Source organism: Trichosurus vulpecula, chromosome 6 (assembly GCF_011100635.1).
Source record: "Trichosurus vulpecula isolate mTriVul1 chromosome 6, mTriVul1.pri, whole genome shotgun sequence".
Classification (NCBI taxonomy): Eukaryota; Metazoa; Chordata; class Mammalia; order Diprotodontia; family Phalangeridae; genus Trichosurus; species Trichosurus vulpecula.
The window spans coordinates 234120663-234133875 of NC_050578.1; the positions used below are offsets into that span (position 1 = coordinate 234120663).

General features: G+C 39.4%; 1 protein-coding gene across 1 annotated transcript in view; it reads left to right on the plus strand.

Annotated features, from left to right (window-relative positions):
• Positions 1 to 3119: 3119 nt before the first annotated feature.
• Positions 3120 to 13213, plus strand: part of LOC118854937 (protein kinase C-binding protein NELL1-like) — a 59711-nt gene continuing 49617 nt past the window's right edge. Inside the window, exons 1-2 of the mRNA XM_036765116.1 lie at positions 3120 to 3213; positions 5980 to 6120. Coding sequence (XP_036621011.1) covers positions 3120 to 3213; positions 5980 to 6120 — 235 coding nt within the window. The remainder of the gene's footprint in view (positions 3214 to 5979; positions 6121 to 13213) is intronic.

The following is a 13213-nucleotide window of genomic DNA, read 5'->3' on the forward strand; positions in this document are numbered from 1 at the left end:
CATCCCTGGCTTTTTTCCAACATGTCGTGCATTCTTGGCATTGAACAAATATTAAGTAATGAGAAAGGCCTTCCTTATTGTGTACACAACATTGTCTCCTGCTAATCTGACTTCCCAGAATGAATGTGAAGGCATTTGTTTGAAGAACTCAAAATGTCTCTCAGAGAATTTATAACTCAGATTCAAACTATGACACTGCTGATACTATTACAATGGGGATTGTTGCAAAACCCATAAAGATTTTTCTTGAGTTTTTACCAGTTTGCAAAATCATGAAGATATTATTGTCTGCATACCATTGCAGATAGAATCTAAATCTTAGGTTTGTAAAAATAGAGGGGAAAAAAAATCAGATCTGCTCAAATGCCTTGTCTAAATTATCATCTACTTCCTCCTCCTCTTCTTCCTCCTCCACAGAGACTAGCTCTCTGCCCTACATTGAGAAACTAAGTAAGCTGTCCTTGTGTCTTTAGAATGAAATATTTCTCTTCTGACATACTATGATTTTACCCAGAGACAGTCTTTAATGCCATTGTGATTCAATTCAGTTATTTTCTGAATTGAATGCGAAGCAGTGTGCTATAGTGGACATCTTGTTGAACCTGGAGTCAGGTTGATATGGGTTCAAATCCTACCTCTGACACTTATTAGTTGTGACTTTGAGCATGCCCCTTAATCTATATGAACTTCAAGTGACTAAAATTCTAAATTACAGGCATGCTATAATCTGTGTATATGAAGAGACTTCTGATCACATGTCCTTGATGTGTTGATGTGATTAAAGTAGTTTCACTGAAAACTATAATGTGGGAGGGGGAGCACACTGGCTTAACAGTGAAGAGAAATGAGTTCTGGTTATGACTGTCTCTTTAGTCTTCAGGGGGTTTTTCTTAGTTAAATAAGGAGTTTGGAATAGAAAGTCATTAATTTCCCTTCCAGTTTTCATTTTCTTTGAAAGAGTTGATTGTACAATTTTCCCATTTTTCCTCCTACAAGTAGAGCCTCTTGACTTGTCTTCAAAAAAATTATTGAATGAAAGCTTGATGTTTACTACCAAACAATAATGGTATTTTGAAAATAAGCATGTCAGCTGGTTATGATTCTTCCCCATGGGCTTCTCTGCAAAAGGATTCAGCTTGAAGAATACCTTGGAAAGTCTATTGATTTCTGTAAAGTTAAAAGTCAGGTAAAATTCAATGTGGACGGAGATCAGGTAAAAGAAGTAAATCTTTATATCTAATTCAATTCGACAATGAATTGACCATTGCAACAGTCATCTGTATTGAACAGCTACTACATTCAAGACAGTGTGGAAAAGTGAATATTGTGTCACACAAAAAAAGATAAGGTCCGTGCCATTTAGAAGGGTATAGTCTTAGGGAATTATCCAACTGTTGACACACTAGAGGGTGCAGTATGCAACATGGCTTCTGAGCTGGGTGAAACTTTTTATTTAAGCAGGCTACAAAGACAACTGAGAGTATGGATGACAAGTTGGATGACAAGTGAAGATACAGAAAAGAGTTAGTTGGAACATTTAGGAGAAAAGTAACAATAGGATTTGATCACAGGAATTTGAATTCATGCTGTCCAATATTCGGTACAGAGATAACAAAATTTTCCGGAGGAAAGGCACTTTCCCAAAGTCTCTCAGTGTGGCAAAAGCACGTTGTAGTGTCTAGCTGTAGAAGTACAACAGACAGTCAAGTCTAGGATGCTGTTTTCATAATGGTTTCACTGAAAAAACGTAGCATGGCATCTGGATAAAGGGAACATACGATCTTGACATCTTGTGAGAAAGGAGCAGGAGGAAGTGGAGCATGAGCCAAGGCAAAGTGATAGAAAAACAATGGTCTTCTCAAGGAAAGAATGAGTAACCTGAGTTGGCTGGAGAATAGGTTGCAAGAAGGGCAGAAGAGCAAGAAAAGACTAATACTACAGAATGTAAAGAGGCCAAAAAACAGGTCCTCTCACCAATGTGAACACTGAGTTTAGTTTGGAGTCTGGATTTTATGGTGTAGACAATGAGAAACCAAGGTTTCTGAGAAACAAAAAGAAGCTACTGGATCGTATCCCCCCTTTCCCCCTTCCCCCAAACTGGCTTATAGTAGCAAACTCACACACTTTCAAAGGCAAATTAAGTTTGTTCCATCAGACATGACACGTGGGAAAAAAAATCACAGTTACAAATTCCATTTGCTTTAATGAATGGAAGAGCATGAGTAGCAGTTTGAAATGGCCTTGTGAAGGCAGCTACAATTAGTGTCATTTTGATGTGGAAATTGACTTCTTTAAAAACTCTAAGGAAAGGAAGGCATGATGGGGGAAGCGGTGTTTAAAGCAATAACCATTGACTGCTTTAGGAGGCAAATAATAAATAAAGATTGAAAGAAACACTGATGTTATCTATCCTCTGAGACTAATGGTTCAACTTAAGCACACTGGGATTTTGTTTCTAGGTTTGAAGTTGTTTCATTGCTTTATTTAAACAGAAGCTTAAATGACAATGCAAAAGATATAACAGAAGGGGGGAAAAAGTGACAACTCTTTTCTAAGGGGAAACTTTGGGATATTTTGCCAGGAAGAGTGACCTCTAGTGGAGTGAGCACTGAGGGGAGGACTAAGAGACCAAGTTTCCAGTCCTGGTTTGGCAACAAACCATGGGAATTTGGACTATTTACTTCCTCTGTCTAGGCCACAGTTTAGATTAGAACTCTAAGTTTACTTCTAGCTCTAATGTTCTTTGGTCTGGTTTTATTTCTTTTCCCAGCTCAAATATTATGTTTTTAAGATCCTTTTTCTAACTCTAACTTTAGGTAAATCAATGTAATCCAGGGTAGAGTCTTTGTTTTAGGAAGCTCAATTCTATGGCATCCTGAAGCAGAGGCAGCTATTACAGTCAGTCATGGGATGAGAACTGTAGAGTTGGAAGGGCCCCAGAGGCCACTTAAGGCAACACCCTCCTCATTTTAAGGATGAGTAAACTGAGGCCCAGAGAGGGTGCCTTGTCCAGGACCACACAGGGAGTTGCATCAGACACCAGATTGGAACCAGGTCCTATTGCTCCAATCACTGCTCTTTCCACTCCTCCTTCTTCCTCCTTTCCTGTAAAACTGCCGATGGCTTGGGATGAATCCCAAAGGACAAAAGCACCTGTCCTAGCTGAGGAAAAGGAGCTCTGTTATAATTCTGAAGTGAACCTTGAGTGCTGCTGTAAACTTCAGGCATTTCCTTTGTTTTGATGGCACTTGTTGTTTACTCAGGTCCATAGGGCCAACAGAAATAGCAATCTTTTTTAAATTAATATCATGAAGAATATAGCACCTTCTTAATCACAAGATTACCCACAAAATTAATTTGCCGACTTTTAATTATTGTGCTCACAAATAAACATGAGCCTAAGGAGCCAAACAAGAGCCAGGTGCCAAGGAAGAATCAGCCAAGGTCGTTCTAGATGCTGAGTGGGATGATCAAGCAGTTTAAAAGCTCCTACTCAAAGTGCCAAATATAGAGAGTGTCACTGTAAGGCTAAACTGCTTTTCTCATTCAGATAGTGGCAAAGGTGCTCCTCTTTGCCCCTGTGTTTTTCTCAGTGTATATGTAGATGTGGAAAATATTAAGTTTGCTTGTGTCTTCTTTTTTTGTCCCAATAGACTAAACTCTATTGCTGCCTTATGCCACATAAGCACTTAATGATCCCTTCTATTGCCTAGTCCATTTAGGAATAAAAATAGAGAGAATGAAGATTGTGTTGAGGCAAGGTACCCATTCTTGCTCCCCAGCTCCCAGACAACTTCTATGGAGCATTTCCTACCTTCCAAACCACAGACTGCCAAAATTTGAAGGGATCTCAGAACATAAAAAGTTAAAAACAGAGAGCACTGAATTTTGAAGCGTAAAGGGTTCAGAGACCATACGTTCCTAGATCAGAATAAAGTCTCAGAGATAGAAGAAACCCCAACAAGAATTTGGTGCAACCCAATTATTTAGGAATAATAGGATAAGGGAATTATTAAGATAAGGAAAAAGCCATGTAAAGAAGCAAAACGATATGTCCAAATAGACATGATTAGTGATGGAAATAGATTAAGGGACACAAGTCTCTGGACAATTTTAGCCAAGGCTTACCATTTGTGGCTTCCAATTGTCTTTGTTTAGATTTTTAACTCTTTGGATTGCAAAGGAATAACTGGTTCTGAGCATTGTTTTACTAAATGAAGATCTGAGAGTATCTTCTTTAGGGATTTTCAAGAACAGATATCTTATTTTGTTGAGAGAATTCGAACATACTTCTATTCAGAAGCAGGTGAATGACCATTCCATGTTGTCTAGACCACCCACACACATACACACACGTATGAAATTAAATATTACATATAGTTACATATAAATAAAATTATATTTCTATTTGACATACATATATACATATTATATACATGCATACCTATACATACATGTGTGTATAGAAAGTCACAGAACTACTTATGATAATTAAATGGAAATTTCAGGATTGAAACTCATGTATGCTATGGGTTCATTCCTTTAGAATGTCTAAGGAATAGAATTTTCTAGATATTCAACTCTTTGGATTAATCCATTCATGGATTACTAATATCAATGAATCAAAATGCATTTAAGCATAGATATGGAAGGAGTGCTGGATTTGGGGTCAGGAAGACCTTGGTTTAAATCCAGTCTTAGAGACTTACTAGCTGCATAATCTTGTTTACCTCAGGTTGCTTATCTATAAAACAAGGTTAATAAGATCACCCACACCTGTTAGGATCAGATGAGATAATACAGATAAACTCCTTGGAAAATCTTAGAGTGCTTTATGAATGCCAGCTACTATTATTACATATAAACTTAAAAGATGCATGGTATAGCTTAGAGAAGGCTAGCCTTGTAGTCAGGAAGATCTAGGTTCAAATCCCATCTGGACACAAATTAACTATGTGACTTTATACAAGATAAATTCTGAGGGCTGCAGGAACTCTCTACAACTAGAAGTCATCTTTGAGTTGTTGATCTATATTAGTACAAGGGGGCTTCTATACCATATATTCTTACACTAAAAGTGCTTTTAATACAAGTTATTTTTATGATTCATAAATAACTTGTCTTGTAGATTCTATTATTATTATCATTAACTCATTCATTTTCTGCATGCCCATTATATACAGAACACTAAGAGATACGAGATGAATAACATACAATCTCTATTCATCAATGTGTGGTTAAGATCCAGCGGGGGAAATAAAACATACACACATTTTTTTAAAAAGCATAATGGCTGTATCTGTGAAATCATTCATGTATAGGATATGAGGAAACTCCCTCTGAAGCAACCAACGCAGACCAAAAGCTTCTCTATGTCATATAGTCTTAACCTTTCTGGTCCTCAGTTTCCCCAACCATAAAATGAAAGGAAAGAACTAGATGACCTCTGGAAGTCCCTGGAGCAAGAGTTAAGTGTCTTGTCCAGGGGCACAAAACAAATATACATCAAGAAGCAGGGACTGAACCTAGATATTCTTGACTTCCAGGCCAGCTCAAATCTACTTTTCATTATTAACTCTGAGAAAAAATAAACCAAATTGAGCTAAAAACAAACCCCAAAACCGCCCAGGTTAGATTATAAAGGCAATAGAGTACAAAGTACAATTAAATCAGGAGGGAGAAAGCATTTCTGGGAGGTATGGGAGCAGCAGGGCTCCAAAGGCGGCTTTTGGGAGGCAAAAAAAAAAAATTTGAACTGAGACTTATGAACATTAATTATCTTTGTACAGAGATTTAAAATTTTTTTCTGCCATTTATTTGGATTCTATGTAAGTGGGAATCTATTGTACCTATGTCTTTCACCTTAATCATTTCAATTGATAATTTGATGTGAGATTTTTTTTTTTTTAAGCATCAGTTGAAATGTTAGTGTCAAAGGAAATTAATTCCCTGGCTGGCTTGTTTTTTTCTCTGAGGCAGATATTGATGAATGTACAGAGGGAATCATTGAGTGCCACAACCATTCCCGCTGTGTTAACCTGCCAGGGTGGTACCACTGTGAGTGCAGAAGCGGTTTCCATGACAATGGAACCTATTCACTTTCCGGAGAATCCTGTATTGGTAAGCACCTTTCCTCCAAGGATTTTTTCTTTTTACCCTGATCATGTCAGTCTAGGTGGCCTGTTTTGCTACCATACTTAATGAAAAAGTTACAGCATAACCAACTATAACAGAGTCGGGGCAGTACTACGGAAAAACCACTGCCTGAGTCAGAGGATCGAAGTTCAGTCGCACGTCTGAAGCCTTCTACCTACTCCAACTAGGGCAAGTCACTTAACTTCCCTAAACTTCAGTTTCCTCAACTGTAAAAGGAGGGAGCTAGATTGGATACCCTCTAACATCCCTTTCAGTTCTAAATCTATAAGCCTGTGATTTATTCAATTCATTGTATCTTATATAATAGGCAGCATGCTACTATGGATGGAAAGATCACTGGCCGTAGAGTCAGGACACTTGAGTTCAAATCTTTCCTTAGACTTATTAGCTAGGTGTAAGTGGGCAAATTACTTCACATTTTAGAGCCTCAGGTGAAACGTGGATAATAACATTGGCTATGGTGGAGTGGAAAGAATGCTTGATCTGAGGGAGGTCCAAGAAACTATGTGTGAATACAAATGCAAATGACTACTTCTGGGGCTCTGGGAAACTCACTGAAGATAACTTTCCTCTGTAAGATGAAGCAATTAACTTCCACATTCTCCTTTAGTTCTTAATCTCAGAACCTGTGGTCTTAAAAAGTTGCCTAGCAATGTAAGTGACTAGTCCAGGTTCACCCAGCTATAATGTTAGTCAATAATTTAAACCTAGGTTTCCTAGACTCCATGTCCTGAATTCTCAACACTACACAATGATGTTTTATCTATAGCATGAGAATCATACTGGTATGACCTAGATAACAGGGTTGTTGCAAGGAAAGCTTTTGCAAACTTAAGACTATTGTGAGAAATGTGGTTTTGGGGATCATTGGACTTCCTAGGCAGGGCCAAAGTCCTGAGGAAGAACCCTGTGATAATCCCTAGGGAAGGCTGTACAGACCACAGGACTCCCAGAGGAAGACCAAGTGGTAGCCATCCCTTAATCTGCGGGGATCACAGGGCCTCCTAGGGGTCAGACCCTAAGGAGGACCCAAGTGATGGCCCCTTAGGATGGTGGTAAGATCACAAGGCTCCCGAGACAGGGCCAAAAGTCCCAAGTGATGTCCCCTTAAGAAGGCCGTGCAGACCACAGGGTTCCCCAAGGGAATCCAGAGTGATAGCCCTCTTAAGGACACCCCAAGACAAGATCCAGGTGTAAGCCCCGCGAGCTTCCACTGCCTGTTGCTTCCCTTCACTTGACCTTAGGAAAATCCATGTGATTTGCCCCTTCTCACCCAAAGAACTCAAGACCAGAGTGGGCAGAAGAAGGCATTTTATTACGCTCCTCGAGAGAGCAGGTATAGTGCTCACAGGAACACTCACATTGATACAGCTGCAGGAGTAGGGGTAATCACTCCCTCCACTCCTGCTAGAGTTACGGTTAGTTTACAGTTTTTGTTTTTTTACATAGTTTTCCTAGGTTATACAGTTTATATAAATAGGATAATAAGGATACAGAAGCAAAAGTGAAGTTAATTAGATTTTCCTTGTCTTAGTTTAGGATTAAACTATATTCTTTTACTTCCCTACTTTCCCTCTTTAACATATGCAAATTATGCAAATCAGTAGGCCTGGATTCTTGACCAAGACCAGACCCTAGATAAGCTTGAACTGGTTCAAGTGGGTTTGGCCTCTTTAATTCCCTAGACTGCCTTCTCAAAAAGTATGCACATGCATACAAGCCTCTGACCTCTCACCTGACCGATCTTGAGGCCTGGTCTCTGCTAAAGCTGGGGTGGGGGAGGGCGGGGAAGCACACCTTTAGTTCTGTGGAAACAAAACTCCTCCTCCCATTTCTAACACTATGGATATGAGCTGTTATTGGAGTTATCAGAATTCAGGGGATGTGGAATATTCTACTTCAGAATGAAAATAAGGAAGCTGGAGAGAGAACAAAAGGTTGTCTCGCCCTCTGGCATTTGTCTTAGAGAGCCAGGAAAAAATGCTTTCTCATTTGGAGACTTCCAGGCAGGTGTGATACAATATCATTACTACTGCCGGGCAACCCAAGTCATAGTTTACACAGACCTCAAATTGCTTTTAAAAAGTTAGTTCAATGAAAAACATGGCTGTCACTTATTTCATGGCACATGAAAATAATTTTAAATCGAGCAAAGACCTAGATGAATATCAAGGAGTTCGAGATGTCCAAACCAGCATTGGTAATGTTAACAGCATCCTTTAATTCTTGGGTTGCTCTTCCATTCCTTGGAGAGAAAAACATGATGGAGGGATGAATCCTTTCAACCTTGAACAGAAAAGGGCTAAAGGCTGCTTCCTCTAGCTATACACCAAGCTGCCCCTCAGAGTGATGTAAAAATCAGAAGGTTCTTAATTATTATTTGATTCATTTGTCATATGTGAGAAGTATATCTTAACCTCTTGGAATGTTTGGGGGGTGGGGCAAAGGAAGGATTTAGTTAAGGCCTTACTCAAAGGAGCTGGGACTTTGGGAAGCTATTCTTATGGAAAATGCTATTGCTGAGACAGGTCACACCCACATGTAACTTAGGTGATAGATCCTAGGGAACTGCTTAAAGCAAATGGAGATTTGATTTTGTCCAGGGTAACACAGGTAGCTACTGTCAGAATGACAAACTGTACCCAGATATTCCTGTCTAAGTCCAACAAGCCACATGATATAACATACCAAGTCTGAAATAGTAAGGAGAACTCTGGGTTCCAATCCTGCCTCTGTCAGTCACTGGCTATGTCAACATGGACAAGTTAATGGAACATTCGGATTAATCAAGGACTAATTCAAAAACATGGGAGCGTTAGGTCTAAATGTGTTATTTCACCCTTCTGCCTCAGTATACGATACTGAACATAAGTATTTTTTTTCATGATTGATAACTAGACTTTTAGCTGTGTGTAAGGTGATTTGGGAAGGTTTAGGGCGGCTAGGTGATGCAGTGTATAGAGCACCGGGCCTAGAGTCAGGAAGACATCTTCCTGAGTTCAAATCTGGCATCAGACACAAGCTGTATGATCTTGGACAAGTCACTTCACCCTTTTTGCCTCAGTTTCCTCATCTGTAAAATGAGCTGGAGAAGGCAATGGCAAACCACTCCAGTATCTCTTCCAAGAAAACTCCAAATGGGGTCACAAAGAGTCAGATATGACTGAAAAAACAACTGAACAACAGGGAAGGTTTAAGACTTTTGGAGGGAGCCCAAGGCTTGGAATGTATTTATTCATTTTTACCAAATTTGTACTAAAAGACAGGGTAAGAGGAGTCTTTCTAGGCACTGGCACCAATTTTTTGTGTGTCTTTAGCCAAGTGAATTTATTTTCCTTTATTGTGCCTCTTTCTCCATTACTAAGAAGGAGATAACACATTTGTCTACTTCCCTCTCAGAGTTATTGTGAAGATAAAATGTTTATACTATCAGTAAAAGCCTTTTTGTAAGGCATAAAACTCTCCAAAAACACTAGATATTTTCAATGAGATCACATTTTTGAATGTTTAGATTTTTTTTTCATTTTAAAAAGGAATACAGCAATGTAATTGGGGATGGGGGAAGGAATACAGCAAACAAAAGAAGCACAACTGAATTAGATTATGACTTTAGTTAACGGTATTCTGGTTAATAAAGGAGTAAACTTAGAAGCAACTAAAAGGGAAAGATCCAATCCCTTTCTTCATTGAGAACAAAATTTATAGGTTTTCCCCTTTGTCATTGAAATCAGACTGATGATATCTCCCTACCAGAGAGTGAAGTACAAAGCTGTCAATTAAAATGAATGTCTGATACTAACTGATGATGATAACCATGATCTCTCTTCACCAGGGTAATTGTTCATTTTGTCTCTTGGTGGTGGTTTGAATCACCATAGCTCTGTTGAACTTGGAAATATGTGTCACAGTACCAAGAGCTGAATTATCTGTGTCTTGGAATCATTGCTAAGAATAGTGATAACAAGGAAATATTTAACAATGAGATTTATGCATTTGTACATTCCTGTGCAGTGGTGATGAAGTAGCAGTCAAGAAAAATAGATCATCATAATATGGTCATGCCCATATTAACATCACAGACAAGATTAGAACTCAGGTCTTTTGACTCTAGAGATGTTTCTCTTTCCATTGTATTATGATGATCTATTTTTCTTGACTCCCTAATTATTTGTTAAAATGGAGAGTTTCCACTTGGAGGGGGAGGTGTGTTAATGGGTGACGATAGATAATTGGGCCCCAAATGGTACTACCTCAATCCACCAGCTGAACTGTTTCAGCCTAGCGTGTTCAATGCACTTACTGGTTTGCTCAAAGGCACTAGTAGTACTCCGCCTGCTCACAAGAGGGTACTCAGCCTAAATACTCTTAGACTATCCTCTTTCCCAACGCTATATAAGCTTGCAGAACTCACAGAATGGAGCTACTGGTCCCCAATGCAGAACTGACCTAATATGAAAAAAGAATATGGAATATTACTCTGAAATATGAAAATTCTAGAAATTACATTTTTTCATCCCTCACTCTATGTCCAATTGGCCAACTTCATTCATTAGACTCAGATGATAGACTTTTCAGTGACCACATGATTTACTAAGAACATACAGCAAAGAAAATAGATATGAAGGAGGAGTTGCATAGCAAACTGAGAAGAGACTATTCTGCCTTCTCATTTCTTCTCATTTTCTTCCACTTTCCCCAGGTGGTGAAATGATTAGGGGAAGGAGTTTGGCATTTGGAACTTATTGTGACTTATTATGCAATCAATGCCCTCTCTTTGTTGATTTCATATTTACTCTATACATTATTGGTTGCAAGTTGTCTCCCCATTAGACTGAAAGCAGGGTCTTTCAGATTTCTTTGTGTTTGCAGTGCTTAGCACAATGCCTGGCATACAGTAGGTGCTTAATAAACAATGAACTGGCAGAGTTAATGAAAGGGATCATTCCAATTACTGAGGCTTCACATTCTCTGCTGGTCCTATACTGTTCCCTTGTAATCCCAGCTCTTTAGAATCTGTCTTCAATTATCCTTCAATGCATTCAACCCTGAGTACAGTCAGAGCAGCAGCCATACATAGCAAGCAGCAAATGACAAGCCACATGCTGCTGCTGGTGGCTGCCCCTTTCTGGCAGCATGAAAAGGGTGTAATGGAAGTGTCTTCAAGAGTAATGAAAGAGGAAACATAAAGGTGTTACCAAATGTACACAACATCCATTTCCCATCTTCTCTTAAGGGGTCCCCTGAACTTGTCTTTTTAAGTTGCCATATTTTCCAGAAACACTGGACCCAGAGCATGCAGGGGACTCTGAATGTGTCAAGGACAACACCCTCCCTCCCCCACCCCAGCTAAAATAATTTATTGTTTGCATCCAGTACTGGACTGTGTGTCCTTGGGAGTCAAGACAGGTGCCAGATGCCTGCACTAGACCTGTGCAGCTGGGCATTGGTCTAGTAGTTCCCAAGGGAAAAGAAGGTGGCTTTTGTAGCAGGCTTGCTCCTTCCCTTTGGGTAGGGTTTTGTCCTTTTCCTACCTTTACTGCACCTTTCCCCTCCCACGCCATGGGAGATATTCTGGTATCCCTTCCTTCCTTTGTCCTGCTGCCATAAATATGCAAACTTCTGTATGGATGGTGAACCCTTTGCTCTGGCTTTGGGTTGCACATGCATGTTCATTTCTCATGTAATAAACCTAGTTTTTCACTTAAGTTTTCTGAAGCTATGATTGCCTTTTGACGCTACTCACTGATATATTTCCTCCAGTCACCTTTTGGGAAAGATTAAGAACACCTGTTAAGATCACAGGTGTGTCAGTCAGTCAACTAACATTTATTGGAATAATGAGGTTTAGAGGTGGATTAAGGTAAGGGAGAACTGAGTTTTATTCAGACCCTCCTCCCTAACTCCCTATGTGACCCTGTGATCATAAACACCCTACAGCTTGACTTTAACTCAATCACCTAATAACTCAAACTCTTCACTGTAAAGATGAGGCCCAGGGATGCTAACTGATATGTCCAATGTCATACTGGGATTTCTTTAGATATAGATGAGATAGAGTCCTTGACTTCTGGAACAGCATTCTTTCCACCAGCATAGTCCATGTTTCCTCATTTGGAAATCGGAGATGATAATAGCTACCCTGCCTAACCCACTGGATCATTGTGCTGATCAAAAGACATAATAGGTTGGAAAACTCTAAAAAGCCCCATACAGATATACAATTTTGCTATTTGAAAAACGAGAAAAACCTTGTGTGCTCAGGATTCTGCAGCACTGTGGGGGTGGTTACAGAACGATCAGTTATGGTCACCACTGCTGAGAAGCATGTAGCCTAGTAGGGGACATATGATTTACACACACAAAGCAACAGCAAACAATGAGGGACAGAATATAATTAAGTGCTTAATTATGTGAGATGGACTGCAAATATTTTAGATCAGAGGAGGGAAATCAGTGAGGACAACAAGAAGAAGGATTTCATGAATGAGGAATAATTTGATATAGTCCTTGCAAGAACTGTCAATATTTGGGATATTATAAGCAAGGTGTAGTAGATGATAAAGTCAAGCTGTATGGTGTATATGATTATGAGGTCACAGAGGGAGTTAGTAGGATCAGAATAAAACCTAGCTCTCCTGTACCTTAATTCACTTTTAAACCTCTTTATTCCCATCTGGCCTTGGAATCAGGAAGGACCTGCCTTTGTTACTCAGTAAGTCCGAATATAAATTTCTAATGAATCTTCATGGTTGGAGGGAGCTTCCACACTGGAAGGAAACTTAACTGATTAAATCACAGCTTCCTATTAAAATCATCTTCTCTTTCCTCTCCTGTTATCACCATACTCCACTCCCCCTTCTTTTTGCACTGTGGTGAAGTAGATATAGTGATGGGCAGGAAGACTTGAGTTTAAATCCAGCCTCAGACAATTACTAGCTATGTGACTCTTGGGAAGAAGTCATTTGCCTTAATATCTGTTTGGGCATCCTCAGAAGCAAGTGGTCATCTCTGCACGATGTCAGAACTATATCTTCTATCTTCCAGAGTTGTTGGGAAA